Raw genomic sequence first — 19,624 nt, 5'->3', positions numbered from 1 at the left:
TGACTAAATTGATTAGTCATTAAATTATTTTATATGATTTCCGACTTATTTAAATATTTTATATTTTATAGGAGCTGTTTCAATATTTATACTCTGCCCAGTTTATTTGTTTAATTTAACTTAATGTTATTTTAGCATGAATGGGATACAATTGGTTGAATTTGGATTCTTTTTATTTTATCTTATTTCTTCAGAATTGTGAAGATTAGTTTGTCTTTTTCTATATGCTACCCTTACCCTTAGCTAGCATTGTTGTGTTGTGTTCTGAGGTGTGTTTTCTCCGTTTGTTTTAATTTCCAATTTTAATTTGTGTTGGGAATCATTATTAAGATGTTGTTCATTTTCCTTCTTTATTATATGTAAATAAACGTTTTTCTTTTGTATAAATAATTTTAAAAAGTGTAGACTAATTAAAGGATTTTGTTTTGTGAAATTTAAAATAAAAATATTTAAACACAGAATAATTCTAAAGTCGCCGTATAGAAGCTTTAAACCTCGTTCAATAATGCACATTGCTTTGAAACACTCACATTTGATATAGTTTGACGGGGGGATGATCCGGTGTTTTAGCAGCATCTGCTGGCGGACAGCAACACATTCCAACAGGGCTTCCTTAGCACCGACGCGACGAGCCACGCTTCCTTAGCAACGGCCTGATGTAAACATTGCAGTGAGCAAAATAAAAAGGAAAATCATAAGGTTTTCACTGTTGAAAGGTATGTTTACACTTAACAGGCATCACGCAGCTGTTGAACTTTATGGTGGAGAGTAGGTAAACTGATTTGTTGTAGTGGTAAATCATGGAAGGAGTTTGACTTGGTCACCTGCTGGACTCTGGACTAGTATACAGTTGGACATACACAAACAGGTGAGGAGTTTCTAGTGCAAATACGCATTAGTAAAAATTAGAAATGTATATTTTGTGAGATAAATGTTTATAAGTATACGTAAAAGGTGTTTGCAGCATTGCAGCAGTTTGAATGTGTTTTTGTAGTTGTTCAGTATTAACTAGGATAGAAATGTTGATACATTTTATTATTATGTTTAGTAGCTACAGTTGTAGTAATTTTTAGTAAAGAATTAGTGACTGTTTTATTTTTTTGAATGCCCATAAGCCTTCAAAAATATTGTTTTTAAGGGGATCATGACACAGAATGAAAAGCAGAGACTAACTGGAGACGAAGAAATTATAAAAGAGCTGGTGAGTTTTTTTTAATTATTTTTTTTTAGTTCAAATAAATGAACTTAATGTGCAATTGGCCTTTGTGTGGTTTTCTAATCTAAGCCACATGTGCTGGTCTGTGCTGAAGTGTCTTTGGATTGTTTATTTCCTCAGTGTGTGTCTAATGGACTCTGCTATGAGAAGGTGGGTCAGGAGGGGTGTGGTGAAATGGTTCTGGAGATGTTTTTCTCTGGTTTCCCGCGCATGGTGGGCCTCTCTCTCTTTCCCAGACTGTCCAGTCTCACTATTATAGGCCAGAGCATTAGCTCAATCCACGGTCTGGAGTATTGCCCACTCCTCAAAGAATTATGGGTAGTGGAGTGCAAACTGAATGTAAGTTACTGAAAAGATTTGGAATGTTTCTAGTTTAATTTTCTAAAAATGTTTTATGGATTAGATTTAAGTATAATTACAGTATGTTTATTTTTATTTTTTTGCAATTTTGCCTAGATTGTTCATTTTAAATGCTTATTTTCTTTGACCGATTTACTCTAATTAAGATGAAAATCAGCAAATAAATCTAGTATATTTTGATCTGTTTGGTATTGTTTGTGTGTTGTAGGAAATCTGTGGCCTACATAACTGTGTGCATCTGCAGAAATTATTTCTGTACGACAACAACATCCAGCAGATCACAGATCTAGAGATGTTGGTCGACCTTCACATTCTGTGGCTTAATAAGAACCAGATCTCTGACATACAGGTATAGCCTATGTTTATGTCTGGAGATACTGTAAATGAAAATTTAAATGATATTATTTTTGTGTCTATGCAGTACCACTGTTTTACACCTTGTTTTACAGGGATTGAATTCACTTGTAAGCCTTAAGGAGTTGAATCTTGCTGATAATGCTATTGAGACTCTTGGTAGGTCCACTGTAAAACACCACATTTTCGCCATTGTAGCATTGAATTTTTGTACTATAATATTAGAATATACATAGATATTTAAATCCGTTACTAGATACTCTAATATTTAACATGTTTTTTTCTAAGGTCATAGTTTGGATCCCAACATCAATCTCCAAAATCTAAACCTCTCAGGGAACAAAATCAGTTCCTTCAAGGTATGAGAAATATACCATTATTTGACCGGCTATTTTGATAACTGTATCATAGTAGAGTAATTTATTTCCATGAATAAGGCATGAATTGTATAGAACTGAATTGAATTTAATAGTATTTGCTAAGGCATGCAGCCCTTAAATTGCTTATACTTAATTCAGTTTTTAATACCTTACCTTAAAAATACAGTCACATTTACCATTGCTCAGTGAAATTTCCTGGGCAAACGGGATCACACACCCAAGATGTTCATATGTAGTTACTTGTTACAAAAATATGTTTTTAAAAATAAACATAATTGCTTCAAAATTCACATTTTCAGAGTGTGTGTTTGCTTTTTAGAGCAAAATGTCCAACTATTGTCAATTTATATTTACCAAAGACATTATTTTACTTATAAATTGAAAACCTCATTATAAAAACCCATAGGGAAATGACAAATTAGTCTTCCAGTATTTGGTGTCACGGCTGCAGCTCTCTATAGACAATGGACCTTTATCGTCTCCAAAATGTTGCTAAAATGGTTTATGTCTGGAGATACTGTAAATGAAAATTTAAATGATATTATTTTTGTGTCTATGCAGTACCACTGTTTTACACCTTGTTTTACAGGGATTGAATTCACTTGTAAGCCTTAAGGAGTTGAATCTTGCTGATAATGCTATTGAGACTCTTGGTAGGTCCACTGTAAAACACCACATTTTCGCCATTGTAGCATTGAATTTTTGTACTATAATATTAGAATATACATAGATATTTAAATCCGTTACTAGATACTCTAATATTTAACATGTTTTTTTCTAAGGTCATAGTTTGGATCCCAACATCAATCTCCAAAATCTAAACCTCTCAGGGAACAAAATCAGTTCCTTCAAGGTATGAGAAATATACCATTATTTGACCGGCTATTTTGATAACTGTACAATAGTGACAATGACAAATTAGTCTTCCAGTATTTGGTGTCACGGCTGCAGCTCTCTATAGACAATGGACCTTTATCGTCTCCAAAATTTTGCTAAAATTTTGCTAATGTGTCTGCAACTTACGTATTAAACTTTGGGACATACCTATGTTTTTGCTGCGGACATGAATGATGCCTAAAATCATGTTTTCTCTTATTAGATTGTGGATTGCCCTTTGTGTAGAGCCCATTTTGTTTGTTTGTGTCCGAGATTACTAGGTAATAATTTCCTTCTGGCCTTCACACCGTTATTACTGCAGGCCTGTATCTACATGTCATTATTGCATCCTCCCTCTCCTGCTCACTATAGATCTGATTACTGTTATTTCTGTGTATACTCTGTATTTTCTCAACTCCCCAGAGAGACCTGATCATTTCAGGAATTGCACGATTCAGGTTTTTGCTTTTCACTTCTTATCATTATCGTAATGTGGCATCTCTGTCCAAATAGTTTTCATCTGTCTCTCTTTTTTCGAAAGGAAAAAGAGATACTTTTTCAATAAAAAGAATAAATATTTTCATTTTCAAGTGGTGTGGCTCCTGAATGGGGTGCACATCTCTAAATGGGAGCCTTTGTTATTTTGTGTGAGTCGAGTGATTGAAAGCTCCTCTGTCTCGCTTCGGCTCTTTGTGTCTGACGCTCCTTCACTTCTCTTTCTGTCTAACACACACAGTTTCATGACACTGAGAGGTGTTTGTATGGTGCTTTTTGTGCTGTTCATCTGTGGGCTTCAGGCTCATGTGAGGTTCTTTTCTCTAATGGGCCCATTTTGTTTGTTTGTGTCCGAGATTACTAGGTAATAATTTCCTTCTGGCCTTCACACCGTTATTACTGCAGGCCTGTATCTACATGTCATTATTGCATCCTCCCTCTCCTGCTCACTATAGATCTGATTACTGTTATTTCTGTGTATACTCTGTATTTTCTCAACTCCCCAGAGAGACCTGATCATTTCAGGAATTGCACGATTCAGGTTTTTGCTTTTCACTTCTTATCATTATCGTAATGTGGCATCTCTGTCCAAATGGTTTTCATCTGTCTCTCTTTTTTCGAAAGGAAAAAGAGATACTTTTTCAATAACAAGAATAAATATTTTCATTTTCAAGTGGTGTGGCTCCTGAATGGGGTGCACATCTCTAAATGGGAGCCTTTGTTATTTTGTGTGAGTCGAGTGATTGAAAGCTCCTCTGTCTCGCTTCGGCTCTTTGTGTCTGACGGTCCTTCACTTCTCTTTCTGTCTAACACACACAGTTTCATGACACTGAGAGGTGTTTGTATGGTGCTTTTTGTGCTGTTCATCTGTGGGCTTCAGGCTCATGTGAGGTTCTTTTCTCTAATGGGAAACTAATGCACTTCCATTTAATGTCGCAGCAAAATGTTTCATTTGTGTAGGTGGAAGTTATTTCCTGATGTTGCAAAAATAACAAAATATTAAAATCAAAATATCAATAACAAACAGTATTTTATAGCATAAATTAATATACCATAGATACACAATCTATGTCACAATCATTGCAGATTTATTTATTTATTTTTTGCAAAAAGTGAATTCATATTCCTGAATAGTCCTGATCCCTGAAAGAAAAAAACTATGTAAAATCTGTACGACCACTGTTTTCCTTATAGGAACTGACCCATCTGGCTCGGCTGCCCCGACTAAGACACCTGAGTCTGAAGGACCCTCAGTCCATTCCAAACCCGCTGTGTCTGCTCTATAATTACTACATACACGTCCTATATCACATGCCACACCTTCAACGCCTGGACACATATGACATATCCAGCAAACATCTCAAAGACACTGCAGAGGTGAGAGAATCTCTATTTCAACTGAGAGTCTGTCTTTTGTGTTTAAGAATGATGGGAACATGTTGTTGTGCATCAGTCTACAGTGCTGAAGAAAATGATGTATTACACCATGCGGGAACGTTGTGCGCTAAGACAGTTTGATGACCTTAAAGCCAAGTTCAGGCAGCAGAGGAGAGACCAGATACAACTACCAGAGGAGAGAATTCGAGTGCTAACACGTGTGTTTAGAAATGTGAGTATATACAGGATGCACACAGGTTTTTTTTTTTGCCACAATATGGTATATTTAGAGTATCACTTTTTTTCTAAATCCATTCCTAACATATTTAGTAGGAATGCACCCATATAAAATTTCTGATATTGATAAGCTTAAATTTATTGTTGTTATAGCCGATAACTGATAAATGGCTGACTTTAAAATAATGTAAAATGATGTGTGTGTGTGTGTGTGTGTGTGTGTGTGTGTGAATTAATTATGTGTTAAAATATAAGAAAAAAATATTTTTAATAAAATAAAAATAAAATACTGCAAACTAAAGCCAGTTGTTTTAAATGTGAAGTGAATTTAGCCATCACAGCATTATAATGTACAATATAAAAATGAAATTTGCTAAATATTACATTTGACAGTGTTATTAAATTATTGTTGTTGTTGTTTTTTTTTAAAGACGAACTTTACGTGATCATTAGATATTGGAAAGAACTACATGTAAAATAGAGGAAATTAGCATGCACTCTTAAATATCCATAAAATAAAAAAACTAATACTGGATGATAACCAGTATGGTACTGATACCCCTCATTTTCAGAAATAATAATAATAAAAATATTATTATTAAATTAAGTCATCCTCAAATTTGTCCCCAAACTATAGTTTGTTTGTACCCTAAAATACACTGACCCTCTGTGAGCAGGTGGAATGTGAGCTGTCCCATGTACAGTCTGCTGGTAAGAGAGATCCTGAAGACTTGACCTCTGACCTTCGTAATGACCACAGCAATGAGCAGAGACTGCAGCACAAACTGAATGCTCTTAAAGACCGACTGAAGTTCTGGAAGCGGCACCTGGAGGAGTGAGTGTGAATTTTATATAAACCTTTTTTTATTTTATATACATCTTATGTAAACCTGTGTGCATGATTATTGTCAGGTCTTACATTTCTTTGTTTTGTTTTGTTTTTTTCACAGGGTAGAAGCATTTCACCAACATAATGTGGCCTTGGCCTCAGATAGAAGGGATATTACGGTGCACTTTTTGCTGTTGGAGCTGGAAACCGTGGGGAACATTCGCTTTGAGGAGGGAAACACTGGCGAACCTTGGTACTACATGTATGCATGCAAGATCAGTTGTACAGAACACAACATGCAGGATTACTGATCTGTACTGTTCTCTGCTTCCTTTCTCAGGTTCACGTCATGTTACGATCTCTTGCTGTCTCGTTTCTGTGCGTGGGATTATAAACCTCACCACATCACTGGCATTAAAATCAATCGAATCATCCGTATCCATAACCGAGCCCTGCGGCAACGCTTCCAGGACAAAGTACACTCTCTGCTATGCAGACAGGAACCTTCACCTTACTCACAGTGAGTCAGCCAGATGCTCACTGTGTCTCTTCAAGAAAAAAAATGGCTGATTCAAAATAGATACTGTTTGATAGTCTTACTTTTATATTCATGAATCAATAATCCATAGTCATAGTTCATATAAATGTTTAAGATCATGAGGAGGGAAACACTGGCGAACCTTGGTACTACATGTATGCATGCAAGATCAGTTGTACAGAACACAACATGCAGGATTACTGATCTGTACTGTTCTCTGCTTCCTTTCTCAGGTTCACGTCATGTTACGATCTCTTGCTGTCTCGTTTCTGTGCGTGGGATTATAAACCTCACCACATCACTGGCATTAAAATCAATCGAATCATCCGTATCCATAACCGAGCCCTGCGGCAACGCTTCCAGGACAAAGTACACTCTCTGCTATGCAGACAGGAACCTTCACCTTACTCACAGTGAGTCAGCCAGATGCTCACTGTGTCTCTTCAAGAAAAAAAATGGCTGATTCAAAATAGATACTGTTTGATAGTCTTACTTTTATATTCATGAATCAATAATCCATATTCATAGTTCATATAAATGTTTAAGATCATGAGATGTGTGTGTGTGTGTGTGTGTGTGTGTGTGTGCGTGTGTGTGACAGGAACTATAAATGTTGCATGGAGTATCTGTTCTACGTGCCCGATCCAGAACATTCCTGTGAAAGCGATGAGATACTACAAACCCTAGAAAATGGTTTTAAAACCGCTAATGCATATAAGGTACACAACCCATCAAAGCCCGGTGAGGACTGGTTATGAATTTCTGTTGTTTTTAAATGGATCCATCATCTTGAACATGTGTTTCTTTCCTTCAGGCGTTAGGCAGAGAGAGAGCCATCCCCCTCACTAACAGTGTGAGTGTGTCTGATCGACTGCGATTGACATTTATGCAGAAGAAGAGTTGCTCAACATCAGGAAGTAACCCTGTAGACCGTCTTCCCTTCAGACATGGTCTGGATTCACTCAGAACCTTTAAATTAGATTAATTTGAAGGTGCTGTCTGTCATTTCTGTGCTACTTCTGGCACCAAACAATATTACAAAAATAAAAGTTTGGGGTCAGTAAGATCTTTTACATTTAAAAAAAAATAATGCTTAAAATACAGTATGATCAAAAATACAGTAAAAACAATAATGTTGTGAAATATTATTTCATATTATTATTTACAATTTAAAATAACTGTTTTCTATTAAAATATTTTTTGAAATGTAATTTATTCCTGTGATGGCAAAGCAGAATTTTTAGCAGTCATTACTCCAGTCTTCAGTATCACATGATCCTGCAGAAATTATACTAATATGAGGATGTGGTGCTCAAGAAATATTTCTTATTATTATCAATGATGAAAACGTTCTTGATAGTTTTTAAAGATGTTTTTTTATGAATACAAAGCACAAAATAACAGCATTTACTTGAAACAGATATCCTGTGTAATGTTATAAATCAATTTAATGCATCCATGCTGAATTAAAACGATAATTTTCTCTTTAAAAAACATGCTGCCCATAAACTGAGCAGTAGTGTACATACATTATGAATATCTCAATAATTTGCTTTCATGCATTTGTGTATTATGTATATATATTGTGTATATTGTGTATTGTTTTAGGTCAGTTGATCATTTCTAAAGTGTTCCTGGGCCGCAGTGCTGCAGCAAAGGAAGGTCTCCTAATAGACTGTGATCATTACCCTAAAGCGAACTCTGTCTACCTCAGTACCTGCTCTAAAGGGCAAAAACTCACAGCACAAACAGCCCCTGGTGAGTTGAAATATGTGAACCCATCAGAGAAAAATGTCTTCAGGGCAGTGGTGATCAAAGCAGCAATGTGTGTGTATATGTGTGTTTTTGTTCGTCAGACTTGCTGGGTCTCTCCAGCCTGCCAGACAGCTGTGACTGTAGACAGCAGCAGAAACTGTGGTACATGTTTGACCATGAAATGGTCCTGCCAGAGTACCTTGTAGACTTTGAATATGTAACAAAGGTATATGTGTTTAACAGTATACACTCACACATTTACACCATCCTATTAATTTCATACCAGAAAATAGTAATCAAACCATCTTTATCTTATGGCATCTTTCTCTAGGACACATCCCAGCCCTCTCCAGACTTCCCGTCCAGTTCTCATACATCCCCCGCTGATGCCCCATCTGTGTCTCTTGCTGAGCTGGACCTGGATGAGGAGGCATTAAAAATGGAACCCATCCTGAAGCCTCACCCCAAGCTGCTCAGCATAGATGATCAATCTATTCTGACAGTGGCCAGAGCAAATGTCCTCAGTCAGATCACAGTGAGACTTCCAATACCCACAAACCCGTATCTCTGTAGTATGTAAGTCAGTTAGTGAGATTGTGATCATTTCATTGACGTATTTCCTGTCGTACAGGTACTGAATCTACATGGCAACAGTCTGAATAAACTGCCTGAGATTTCTCGACTAACGGCTCTAAAGCATCTGACCCTCAGCTTCAATGAGTTCACTCATTTGGATGATATTTCACACATGGTGAGGAGATCATTCTATTCATTCATAATTCCTTCTTATTCCATCTTCTCAATATGACATCATTACTAACCTTTAAAGGCAGCATGACGAAATTGTCAAAAGTCAAAACTGACCCTATATACTCTTTTAATGCACATTACTGGTCTTCATTCGACATTTTGCAGAATGTCTAAGCTGCTCTTTTCTATGCAATGAAAGTGAAAGGGAATGGAGGCTGCCGTGAGGTTGACTGTTGCTGGAATTTACATTTTTGTGTGAACCATTTGGGTGATTTAAGGTGAAAAAAAACACACACACAAATGTGTCTGTGATCTTTAGGAAACGTGTGAATCAGAAACTGCTAAAGACGTGTTTGGAGGGCGGCTCAATGCAGATATGGTGGCTGAGAAGCTGGGCCATACCAACTACAGAGACCTGTCAGAGCTCAACCTGCAGTCCAGCTCAGTCAGGTTCACATGAACTCTTTCTACAATCCTACAGTCAAAATTGAACCAACACAACAGAACTGGATATGTTGCTTCACACTTTATGATTTCTGTTTTCCTGTGTGTTTTAGGATGGTGGATCTTGCTCCTGCTGATTTGTTCAGTAATTTACGCAGTATTAATCTAGAACACAATAACCTCACCTCATTCAGCGGTCTCATCTTCCTGCCCAACATTAAGGTATTTATATGTTTACGACAGAATGTAAATACATCACTTATGTCTTTGTCTATGTTACTGGCTATGTATACTAACATTATATACTATTAGCCACTGTGTGTCTACAGTATGTATGTTTTTGTTTATGCATGTGTTCTTTCAGGTGTTGTCTCTGAACTATAACCACATTGAGTCAATTCTGCCACGTCAAAAAGTTCAGAATCACATGAGCAACAAGCAGATTCTCTATCATAAAGTCAGTTCCAGTGGATATGGGCAGCAAAACAGCAGGCCCAGCAGGTAAACACACACACACACAACATCACTCTCATAATCTATTGTGGTGATATACTGTAGTCTCTTGTTCAACCACAAGAGAGCATCACAATTACATATAATAAGAGATTCCCAGACAGCAGTGACTGTGTTTATAAGCAGAGAAGGACTCACAGCTTCAGAGGCTGCTAAGTTTTGGGAGTGACTGCCACGTTTATTAACAAAGTGTCTATACCGCATACAGTATTAATGCAGTAAACTGTACTTTTCTGAATGACACACACACCTCTACATGTGCCTCTCATTTGTTTCTTCTCACTTTCTTTCAAAATGTTCCTTGTCCTCCCTTCCTTCACTTTGTTTGTAGGGAGGGACCAACTGATAATCTGGAGCCTCTGATGTCCAGTTTGGAGGTTTTGCATTTAGGTTATAATGGTATATCCAACCTGATCAATCTACAGATCAGCCGACTGACTAACCTCAGAGCACTGTTCCTACAAGGTATGTACAACCTCTCTTGTAGAGCTATTCATCACTGTCTGCAAACATATCCTCAATGAAATATACAGGAAATATTTCAAATAAATGCTGTTCATTTGAATGTTGTGTTCATTAAAGAATCCTGAAAAAACTGTAACCCTTTTCACAAAAATATCAAGCAGCACAACTGTTTTCAACACTGATAGTATTATAAAATGTTTCTTGAGCAGCAAATCAGCATATTAGAATGATTTCTGAATGACTTTGTGACACTGAAGACTGGAATAATGGATGCTGAAAAATCAGCTTTGCATCACAGGAATAAATTACATTTTAAAATATATTACAATAAAAAAGTTATTTTAAATTGTAATAATATTTCCCAATATTACTGTTTTTGATCAAATAAATGCAGCCTGGGTGAAAATAAGAAACTTCTTTCAAAAACATAAAAAAATCTTACTGAACACAAACATTTGAACAATGGTGTGTATATGCTGTATATTCTTTAATGAGATCTTCTCTAAGCGCCTTCTCTCTTTTCCTAAGGGAATGATATCAGTCAGGTAGATGGACTGGATGGTTTGCGGAGACTGCGTGAGTTGGTTCTGGATCGAAATCGAATTAAATCTTTGAGTGAGAACTCATTCTGTGGACAGAGAGTTCTGCTGGATTTGCACTTGGCAGAGAATCGCATCCGTGAACTGAACCACCTTCTGCCTCTCACTGAGCTCCGGAGACTGTTCTTAGACATGAACAAAATGCAGGTACACAATAAAACCTACACAAAATACACAACAACCTACCTAAAACACAGTAAACATGTATACAAAGTTTCATCTTTGACTGTAAAGCTCCACTAAGGAAAAAAACTGTGACTTTTCCAAGCTTCTTGTGGGAAACAGACTATAATTTGTTATATGCTGGAAAAAGCAGCGAACTATCAGTTTAATTTATAATTTAATTTAACATTTGGTATTTGAGTCATGAGTCAAACAGTTTGGTTCACATTCATTAGTTAGACAGGATGGTCTGTCAGATATAGTTAATCTTATGATAGGTATACATTGCCATATAATTTAAGTGTTGTAGGTTAGAGTTACACATGATTTTATTAGCAGCATAGTATCTACCAAGAAACTTAGGAACAATGTTACTCTAAACCCAGATGAGTGTGTGTGTGTGCAAGTTTGAGTGCTTGAGTGATTTGTTCAGTAATTTACGCAGTATTAATCTAGAACACAATAACCTCACCTCATTCAGCGGTCTCATCTTCCTGCCCAACATTAAGGTATTTATATGTTTACGACAGAATGTAAATACATCACTTATGTCTTTGTCTATGTTACTGGCTATGTATACTAACATTATATACTATTAGCCACTGTGTGTCTACAGTATGTATGTTTTTGTTTATGCATGTGTTCTTTCAGGTGTTGTCTCTGAACTATAACCACATTGAGTCAATTCTGCCACGTCAAAAAGTTCAGAATCACATGAGCAACAAGCAGATTCTCTATCATAAAGTCAGTTCCAGTGGATATGGGCAGCAAAACAGCAGGCCCAGCAGGTAAACACACACACACACAACATCACTCTCATAATCTATTGTGGTGATATACTGTAGTCTCTTGTTCAACCACAAGAGAGCATCACAATTACATATAATAAGAGATTCCCAGACAGCAGTGACTGTGTTTATAAGCAGAGAAGGACTCACAGCTTCAGAGGCTGCTAAGTTTTGGGAGTGACTGCCACGTTTATTAACAAAGTGTCTATACCGCATACAGTATTAATGCAGTAAACTGTACTTTTCTGAATGACACACACACCTCTACATGTGCCTCTCATTTGTTTCTTCTCACTTTCTTTCAAAATGTTCCTTGTCCTCCCTTCCTTCACTTTGTTTGTAGGGAGGGACCAACTGATAATCTGGAGCCTCTGATGTCCAGTTTGGAGGTTTTGCATTTAGGTTATAATGGTATATCCAACCTGATCAATCTACAGATCAGCCGACTGACTAACCTCAGAGCACTGTTCCTACAAGGTATGTACAACCTCTCTTGTAGAGCTATTCATCACTGTCTGCAAACATATCCTCAATGAAATATACAGGAAATATTTCAAATAAATGCTGTTCATTTGAATGTTGTGTTCATTAAAGAATCCTGAAAAAACTGTAACCCTTTTCACAAAAATATCAAGCAGCACAACTGTTTTCAACACTGATAGTATTATAAAATGTTTCTTGAGCAGCAAATCAGCATATTAGAATGATTTCTGAATGACTTTGTGACACTGAAGACTGGAATAATGGATGCTGAAAAATCAGCTTTGCATCACAGGAATAAATTACATTTTAAAATATATTACAATAAAAAAGTTATTTTAAATTGTAATAATATTTCCCAATATTACTGTTTTTGATCAAATAAATGCAGCCTGGGTGAAAATAAGAAACTTCTTTCAAAAACATAAAAAAATCTTACTGAACACAAACATTTGAACAATGGTGTGTATATGCTGTATATTCTTTAATGAGATCTTCTCTAAGCGCCTTCTCTCTTTTCCTAAGGGAATGATATCAGTCAGGTAGATGGACTGGATGGTTTGCGGAGACTGCGTGAGTTGGTTCTGGATCGAAATCGAATTAAATCTTTGAGTGAGAACTCATTCTGTGGACAGAGAGTTCTGCTGGATTTGCACTTGGCAGAGAATCGCATCCGTGAACTGAACCACCTTCTGCCTCTCACTGAGCTCCGGAGACTGTTCTTAGACATGAACAAAATGCAGGTACACAATAAAACCTACACAAAATACACAACAACCTACCTAAAACACAGTAAACATGTATACAAAGTTTCATCTTTGACTGTAAAGCTCCACTAAGGAAAAAAACTGTGACTTTTCCAAGCTTCTTGTGGGAAACAGACTATAATTTGTTATATGCTGGAAAAAGCAGCGAACTATCAGTTTAATTTATAATTTAATTTAACATTTGGTATTTGAGTCATGAGTCAAACAGTTTGGTTCACATTCATTAGTTAGACAGGATGGTCTGTCAGATATAGTTAATCTTATGATAGGTATACATTGCCATATAATTTAAGTGTTGTAGGTTAGAGTTACACATGATTTTATTAGCAGCATAGTATCTACCAAGAAACTTAGGAACAATGTTACTCTAAACCCAGATGAGTGTGTGTGTGTGCAAGTTTGAGTGCTTGAGGCTTGCTTTCATTATTCACTTCTCCATTCTCATCTGTATGTGTGTAGCTGCAGTTTTTCTGTAATTACTAAATTACAGTAATTCAGTCACTTAGTGTGTTTGTATTAGGGTTGTGGCCCTGTGAGAGCTCTGCCTTTTGCCTGCCCCTGAATATAAAGTAATTACAGACAGCCATTACTGCACCAGCACTGTAGCACAAGGGGACAATTAAGCAGTATTTACATTGATTGAAGGTCAGAGGTGTGTGTGTGTGTGTGTGTGTGTGTGTTCTTGAGACTCACTGATCTTTTTTGATTTACCTCCTCATTCCTTTATCTCTGTGGAAATCACAAAAACCTTTAAGTTGATGTTTCTTGTGTCCTGCGCATTTCCTAATCCTATTTTTTTTCATTGTTTATTCTCCTCCTCATATGCCTGTTTATTTAAATCTTTTTAAAATCTAGTTTAAAAATGCATGTGCCACATTTTTAGAAATTTTATTTTTGAATTAATGTTGGTTTTGTGTGCAAGTTTGAGTGCTTGAGGCTTGCTTTCATTATTCACTTCTCCATTCTCATCTGTATGTGTGTAGCTGCAGTTTTTCTGTAATTACTAAATTACAGTAATTCAGTCACTTAGTGTGTTTGTATTAGGGTTGTGGCCCTGTGAGAGCTCTGCCTTTTGCCTGCCCCTGAATATAAAGTAATTACAGACAGCCATTACTGCACCAGCACTGTAGCACAAGGGGACAATTAAGCAGTATTTACATTGATTGAAGGTCAGAGGTGTGTGTGTGTGTGTGTGTGTTCTTGAAACTCACTGATCTTTTTTGATTTACCTCCTCATTCCTTTATCTCTGTGGAAATCACAAAAACCTTTAAGTTGATGTTTCTTGTGTCCTGCGCATTTCCTAATCCTATTTTTTTTCATTGTTTATTCTCCTCCTCATATGCCTGTTTATTTAAATCTTTTTAAATTCTAGTTTAAAAATGCATGTGCCACATTTTTAGAAATGTAATTTTTGAATTCATGTTGGTTTTATACATTAAAGAAAAAAAGATTTAATGACAAATAAAATACTAATTACTAAAATACTAAAATACTGAGTGGGGTAACCATCAAGCAAAAAGTAATAAAAGATGTCCACATATTTCAAAATAAACCAATAAATCAAATTTAATAAATATAAAATGTTTACATTCATCATTATATGAATAATGAATATAATGATATAATGACTGTGCAATATTCCATTTGACTTTCTCTAAAATTCACAGGATTTATATATTGTTACAAAAGATTTCTATTTCGAATAAATACTTTCTTTTTAATATTCATTTCATCAAACAATACTGAAAATAAAAGTATCATGGTTTCCAGAAAATGATTAGGTAGCACAACTTTTTTCAACATTTATAATATTATGAAATGTTTCTTCACCAAAGATTGAAGTAATGGCTGCAAAAAATTCAGCTTTATCATCACAAGAATAAATTACATTTTAAAATGTATTAAAATAGTGAACAATTAAATTGTTATAATATTTCAGAATATTAATGTTTTTACTGTATTTTTGATCTAATAAATGCAGCCTTAGTGAGCGCGAGATACTTACTTCAAAAACAATACAAAAAATCCTACTACCCAAACTTTTGTGTATGTAAAAATTAATTATATTTAAAAAAAAAAATATATATATATATATATAAAAGCATATAATAGTCAATGTGTTTTGTAAGTGTCTAGATGCCTTATATGTATATCAAAGTGTATTTATGGCCTAATGTGTCTTTTGTTTATGTTACAGGACATTTTAGAGTTGGAGAAATTGGAGGTGCTTCCTTCTCTTATAGAACTGTCTGTAATGGGCAACCCAGTGAGTCTCACACACACACACACAAACAAGATGAAGAGATTTCAAACTGAACTCTTGGCTGAACTGCAAACTAACCATGATTACAGACAAATCCTTACACACACACACAGTATAACACATCATGGCTTCTCTGGTTCTGAATAAATACAGTATGTTCTGTCCTCTTTACCTGGCTGAATATCCTTTTAATTAGACATATTCTGCACTACGACATACCAAGCGTGTGTGTTGCAGGTGGCACGGCGATCACTGCACAGGCCAGCAGTGGTACTGCATTTGTCTACACTGCAGGTTCTGGATGGCATGACAGTCACCCTGGAAGAAAGAACTAGAGCAGAGCTTTTAAATAATGAAGCACAGGTAGCTCACGCTTAATATCCAGATCGAATGAACAGATCAGATAGAATTATACTGCAGAGACAATTACCTTGTGCATGTGTGTAGGGTTCTAGTTCAGGTGGTGAAATGACTTTACCCGGTTTGGTACCATTGGTGGCCCGACCAGCTCCTTTAAGAGGTACAGGCATACACACTCTCGTACCTGATCAGCAAGAAGACACACATGATACCAGCAGATGTATGTATACATACAGTACAGACACACACCGAATGTGTATATTAAACACAAATGCACATCATGTACAATTTTCATGTGTGTTTTTAGATAAGAAGCAGAAGACAGTTGTCTCTCTCTTGCGTGGAGTTCAGAGTTACATCAACTTCAGGCAGATAAAAGGATCTTCCAGCCACTACATGACAGCGCTGCAGCAGACCGGATATAGAGTTCTCTCCACTTTCCCTAACACTGATCCTGAGACCGGGTTTGTACACACACACACACACACACACACACACACATATATACACATAGAGTATAGATCTTAATGTGATGTTGAAGCGTAAGAGGGTGTATTAACCCTCATGTTGTGTTCTTGTCATTTGACCTGGAAAGGATTTTCTTTTCCTGAAAATACTAATTAGTATTCTTTAAGAGGTACAGGCATACACACTCTCGTACCTGATCAGCAAGAAGACACACATGATACCAGCAGATGTATGTATACATACAGTACAGACACACACCGAATGTGTATATTAAACACAAATGCACATCATGTACAATTTTCATGTGTGTTTTTAGATAAGAAGCAGAAGACAGTTGTCTCTCTCTTGCGTGGAGTTCAGAGTTACATCAACTTCAGGCAGATAAGAGGATCTTCCAGCCACTACATGACAGCGCTGCAGCAGACCGGATATAGAGTTCTCTCCACTTTCCCTAACACTGATCCTGAGACCGGGTTTGTACACACACACACACACACACACACACACATACACACATATATACACATACAGTATAGATCTTAATGTGATGTTGAAGCGTAAGAGGGTGTATTAACCCTCATGTTGTGTTCTTGTCATTTGACCTGGAAAGGATTTTCTTTTCCTGAAAATACTAATTAGTATCAAATTAATATTAAATCAAAATTAAATCATTTTGGAACTGATTGGTCCTATGCCTCATTGATCTGAGCTTATGCACCTCAGATTTTAAGTGAATATTGCTAAAATTATCCAAAAATATGGAAAATGCTTTTTCACTCAAAAACTGAGATGCATAAGCTCCAATCAATGAGGTCTATGACCAGGCAGTTCCAAAAAGAAACACAAAACGATTGAATCCAAGGTTTGGTGATAATATAGCATAATTTACAGTTTTACGATTTACAAGCAATTTTTAAATGGTTGGATTTTCAGCACAGCACAAGGGGTAATCTTGATATTCTCCACAGGTACCAGTGTCACAGTGTACCCAGACCTCCTCCTCCTCCTCCTCCTCCTCCTCTGTAACGCAGAGTCATAGACACACTGTGTGTGTCATGTATTTTAGCTTTGGTTTTGCGTGTTGTTGTTCATCTTTGGATTTTAAATAGGACTTAAATTGACAATTTGTTTATTTATTTGAAATTGTGTCAATATCAAAGATATTAAATGTATATTTTCTATTCAAGTCTATTCAACAATTCAAGAGCGGTGTCCTTTATCTTAAGTCATTGTACATGTAACATTTTCACTCTCCGTGAGGTTTGGTTTTGTTTTATTTATAATGTATTTGATAGTTATGAAGTAATTTCAAATATAAAAGTTCATGAAAAAACATTTGTCAAAAACATTTTTCTTGAAAACTGTAGTTGCAAAACTTGTCCATTGAGGGATCCCAGAGGGCTGGTTTGGTCTTTAACTGATTCTTAGCCTCAGTGGAACTAATTGGAACTTAGTAGCACATATAAAATATTACAGTACTAAAAAAATAAAATTTTAATATTTGAGAATTAGAATCAGAAAGAGCTTTATTGCCAAGTATTTTTGCACATACAAGGAATTTATTTTGGTGACAGAAGCTTCCAGTACACAGAGACATCAACAACACACAGATAATAAAAAATAAAGATATGTGAATAAAATATACATATGTATATATATATATATATATAAATAAACAAAAATAGACAAAGAATGTATGTACAGGTGTGCTATATAGATGAAATAGAATAGAATAGAATACTTATCAATGTTACTTTAATAATAATAATAATTTGTTTTATTATTATTATTATTATCTTAAAAAATACAATCTACTTGTACACAAGCATAATCATTTATATTATTATTTTATAATATAATATAATCTGTATACTTGTACACAAGCATAATAGTACATTTATATTATTAGTATTAATATTATTCTATAGAGAATAATAGGAATTATTAGTTTTGTTATTGTTGTTATTTTATGGTATAATACAATCTGTACATAATTGTACGCAAGCATAATAATAGTAATAATAATCTTATTTTGTATAGAATAATGTCATTTGTACATTTGTACTTGATCACTGATGAAAACCATTTCCTGCTAATTTATAATACTCACACATACATACTATCAACTATTGCCAGCTTTTCACTTTTGTGTCTGTTTATCTTTTTATGACAAACTCATCTCACACAGTTCAGAGTTTTGCCATCAACTTTTCTCTAAGAAATAAAAGCCCACTCTGGGATGGAATAGTTCTCGATACAGCTATGGCAAACAGTGATTTGTGTCAGTCTGTGACACTGAAAAGAGAGCAGAGGTTTTAGACTGATGTGTTTCTTTTCAGTGGGCTGTATTATGAGGGCAGTTAAGCAGCACAGCTGAAAAAACAATGTCTGGAGAAATTCAAAGAAAATTACACACATAATGTGTTCAGAAAAACCTGTTATCACAGCTCAAGGTAATTCTCTTCCTGTTTTCCTCTGGAGTATAATGGTGGGGGGTTGCAAAAGAAGAGAGACACAGAGAGGGAACCAAATCTGACAGAATAAAATTAAAATGTGGAGAAAATGAGAAAGGAAGGTCAGAGTGAATGCTGTTGAATTTAATGGAGGACCTGCTGTGGAAATAACACAGAGTACAGTGTGTTGTCCAAGCACTGTTTAAAGGAATACGGAGATACGTCTGAGCAGCAGGAACATTCCTCTTGATCGCTTGATGTGTCTTGCTATTGGTCTCATGCAGGGATGTGTGTCAGACTTGCCAATAGTTCATTATTAAATTAATTAATTTTAGCTCACTTTTCCATATGCTTTATTCAAATGCTTTCTTCTTTGCCCTAAACATTGTACATTTTTCAAATCTTCTACTTTTCCTATACTAGCAGATGTGTAGAAATGTGTAGTTTCATTTAATTTTGCCAAACAAACAAATAAATAAATGTTAGTTGCTTTGAGAAATCCAGTGTCTGATTTGATTTGGTTTATATTATCCTTTACCCATGTCTAATTATAGCCTATAATATATAATAAAATAATCTATAGAAAAAATGTGGAAATCATATTAGTTACTTTTCTTTTATCATAATCTTTACATTTAAGTGAGAATGGGGTTAATTTAATTAATTTCACTGCCTTGATTTAAATGTTGTTATT

General features: G+C 35.5%; 1 protein-coding gene across 1 annotated transcript; it reads left to right on the top strand.

The window, feature by feature from the left end:
• The first annotated feature begins 533 nt into the window (after positions 1-533).
• On the top strand, positions 534-17,503 carry LOC107548600 (leucine-rich repeat-containing protein 9-like). The gene is made up of 31 exons (XM_016229352.1): positions 534-868; positions 1,139-1,201; positions 1,337-1,555; positions 1,785-1,925; positions 2,026-2,089; positions 2,219-2,289; positions 4,876-5,058; positions 5,135-5,290; positions 5,973-6,130; positions 6,246-6,377; positions 6,465-6,644; positions 7,264-7,381; positions 7,477-7,612; positions 8,271-8,420; positions 8,519-8,643; positions 8,749-8,952; positions 9,049-9,168; positions 9,487-9,617; positions 9,725-9,833; positions 9,976-10,112; positions 10,456-10,589; positions 11,118-11,335; positions 11,758-11,859; positions 12,002-12,138; positions 12,482-12,615; positions 13,144-13,361; positions 15,584-15,652; positions 15,887-16,012; positions 16,097-16,229; positions 16,317-16,473; positions 17,446-17,503. The coding sequence occupies exons 2-31, from the start codon at positions 1,145-1,147 to the stop codon at positions 17,501-17,503; spliced, it is 4,077 nt and encodes a 1,358-aa protein (XP_016084838.1). The 5' UTR covers positions 534-868; positions 1,139-1,144.
• The last annotated feature ends 2,121 nt before the right edge of the window (positions 17,504-19,624 follow it).

Source organism: Sinocyclocheilus grahami, unplaced genomic scaffold, assembly GCF_001515645.1.
Source record: "Sinocyclocheilus grahami isolate Dianchi unplaced genomic scaffold, SAMN03320097.WGS_v1.1 scaffold351.1, whole genome shotgun sequence".
Classification (NCBI taxonomy): Eukaryota; Metazoa; Chordata; class Actinopteri; order Cypriniformes; family Cyprinidae; genus Sinocyclocheilus; species Sinocyclocheilus grahami.
Note: the sequence above shows the minus strand (reverse complement) of the source record. Positions and strands in the feature narration are given on the sequence as shown.

Bases quoted from the DNA above. Each gene is read 5' to 3' on its own strand.
- LOC107548600 (XM_016229352.1), top strand. From the start codon at position 1,145: ATGACACAGAATGAAAAGCAGAGACTAACTGGAGACGAAGAAATTATA. The intron at 1,926-2,025 runs GTATAGCCTATG...CTTGTTTTACAG, and splicing joins ACCAGATCTCTGACATACAG to GGATTGAATTCACTTGTAAG. The intron at 9,834-9,975 runs GTATTTATATGT...GTGTTCTTTCAG, and splicing joins TCTTCCTGCCCAACATTAAG to GTGTTGTCTCTGAACTATAA.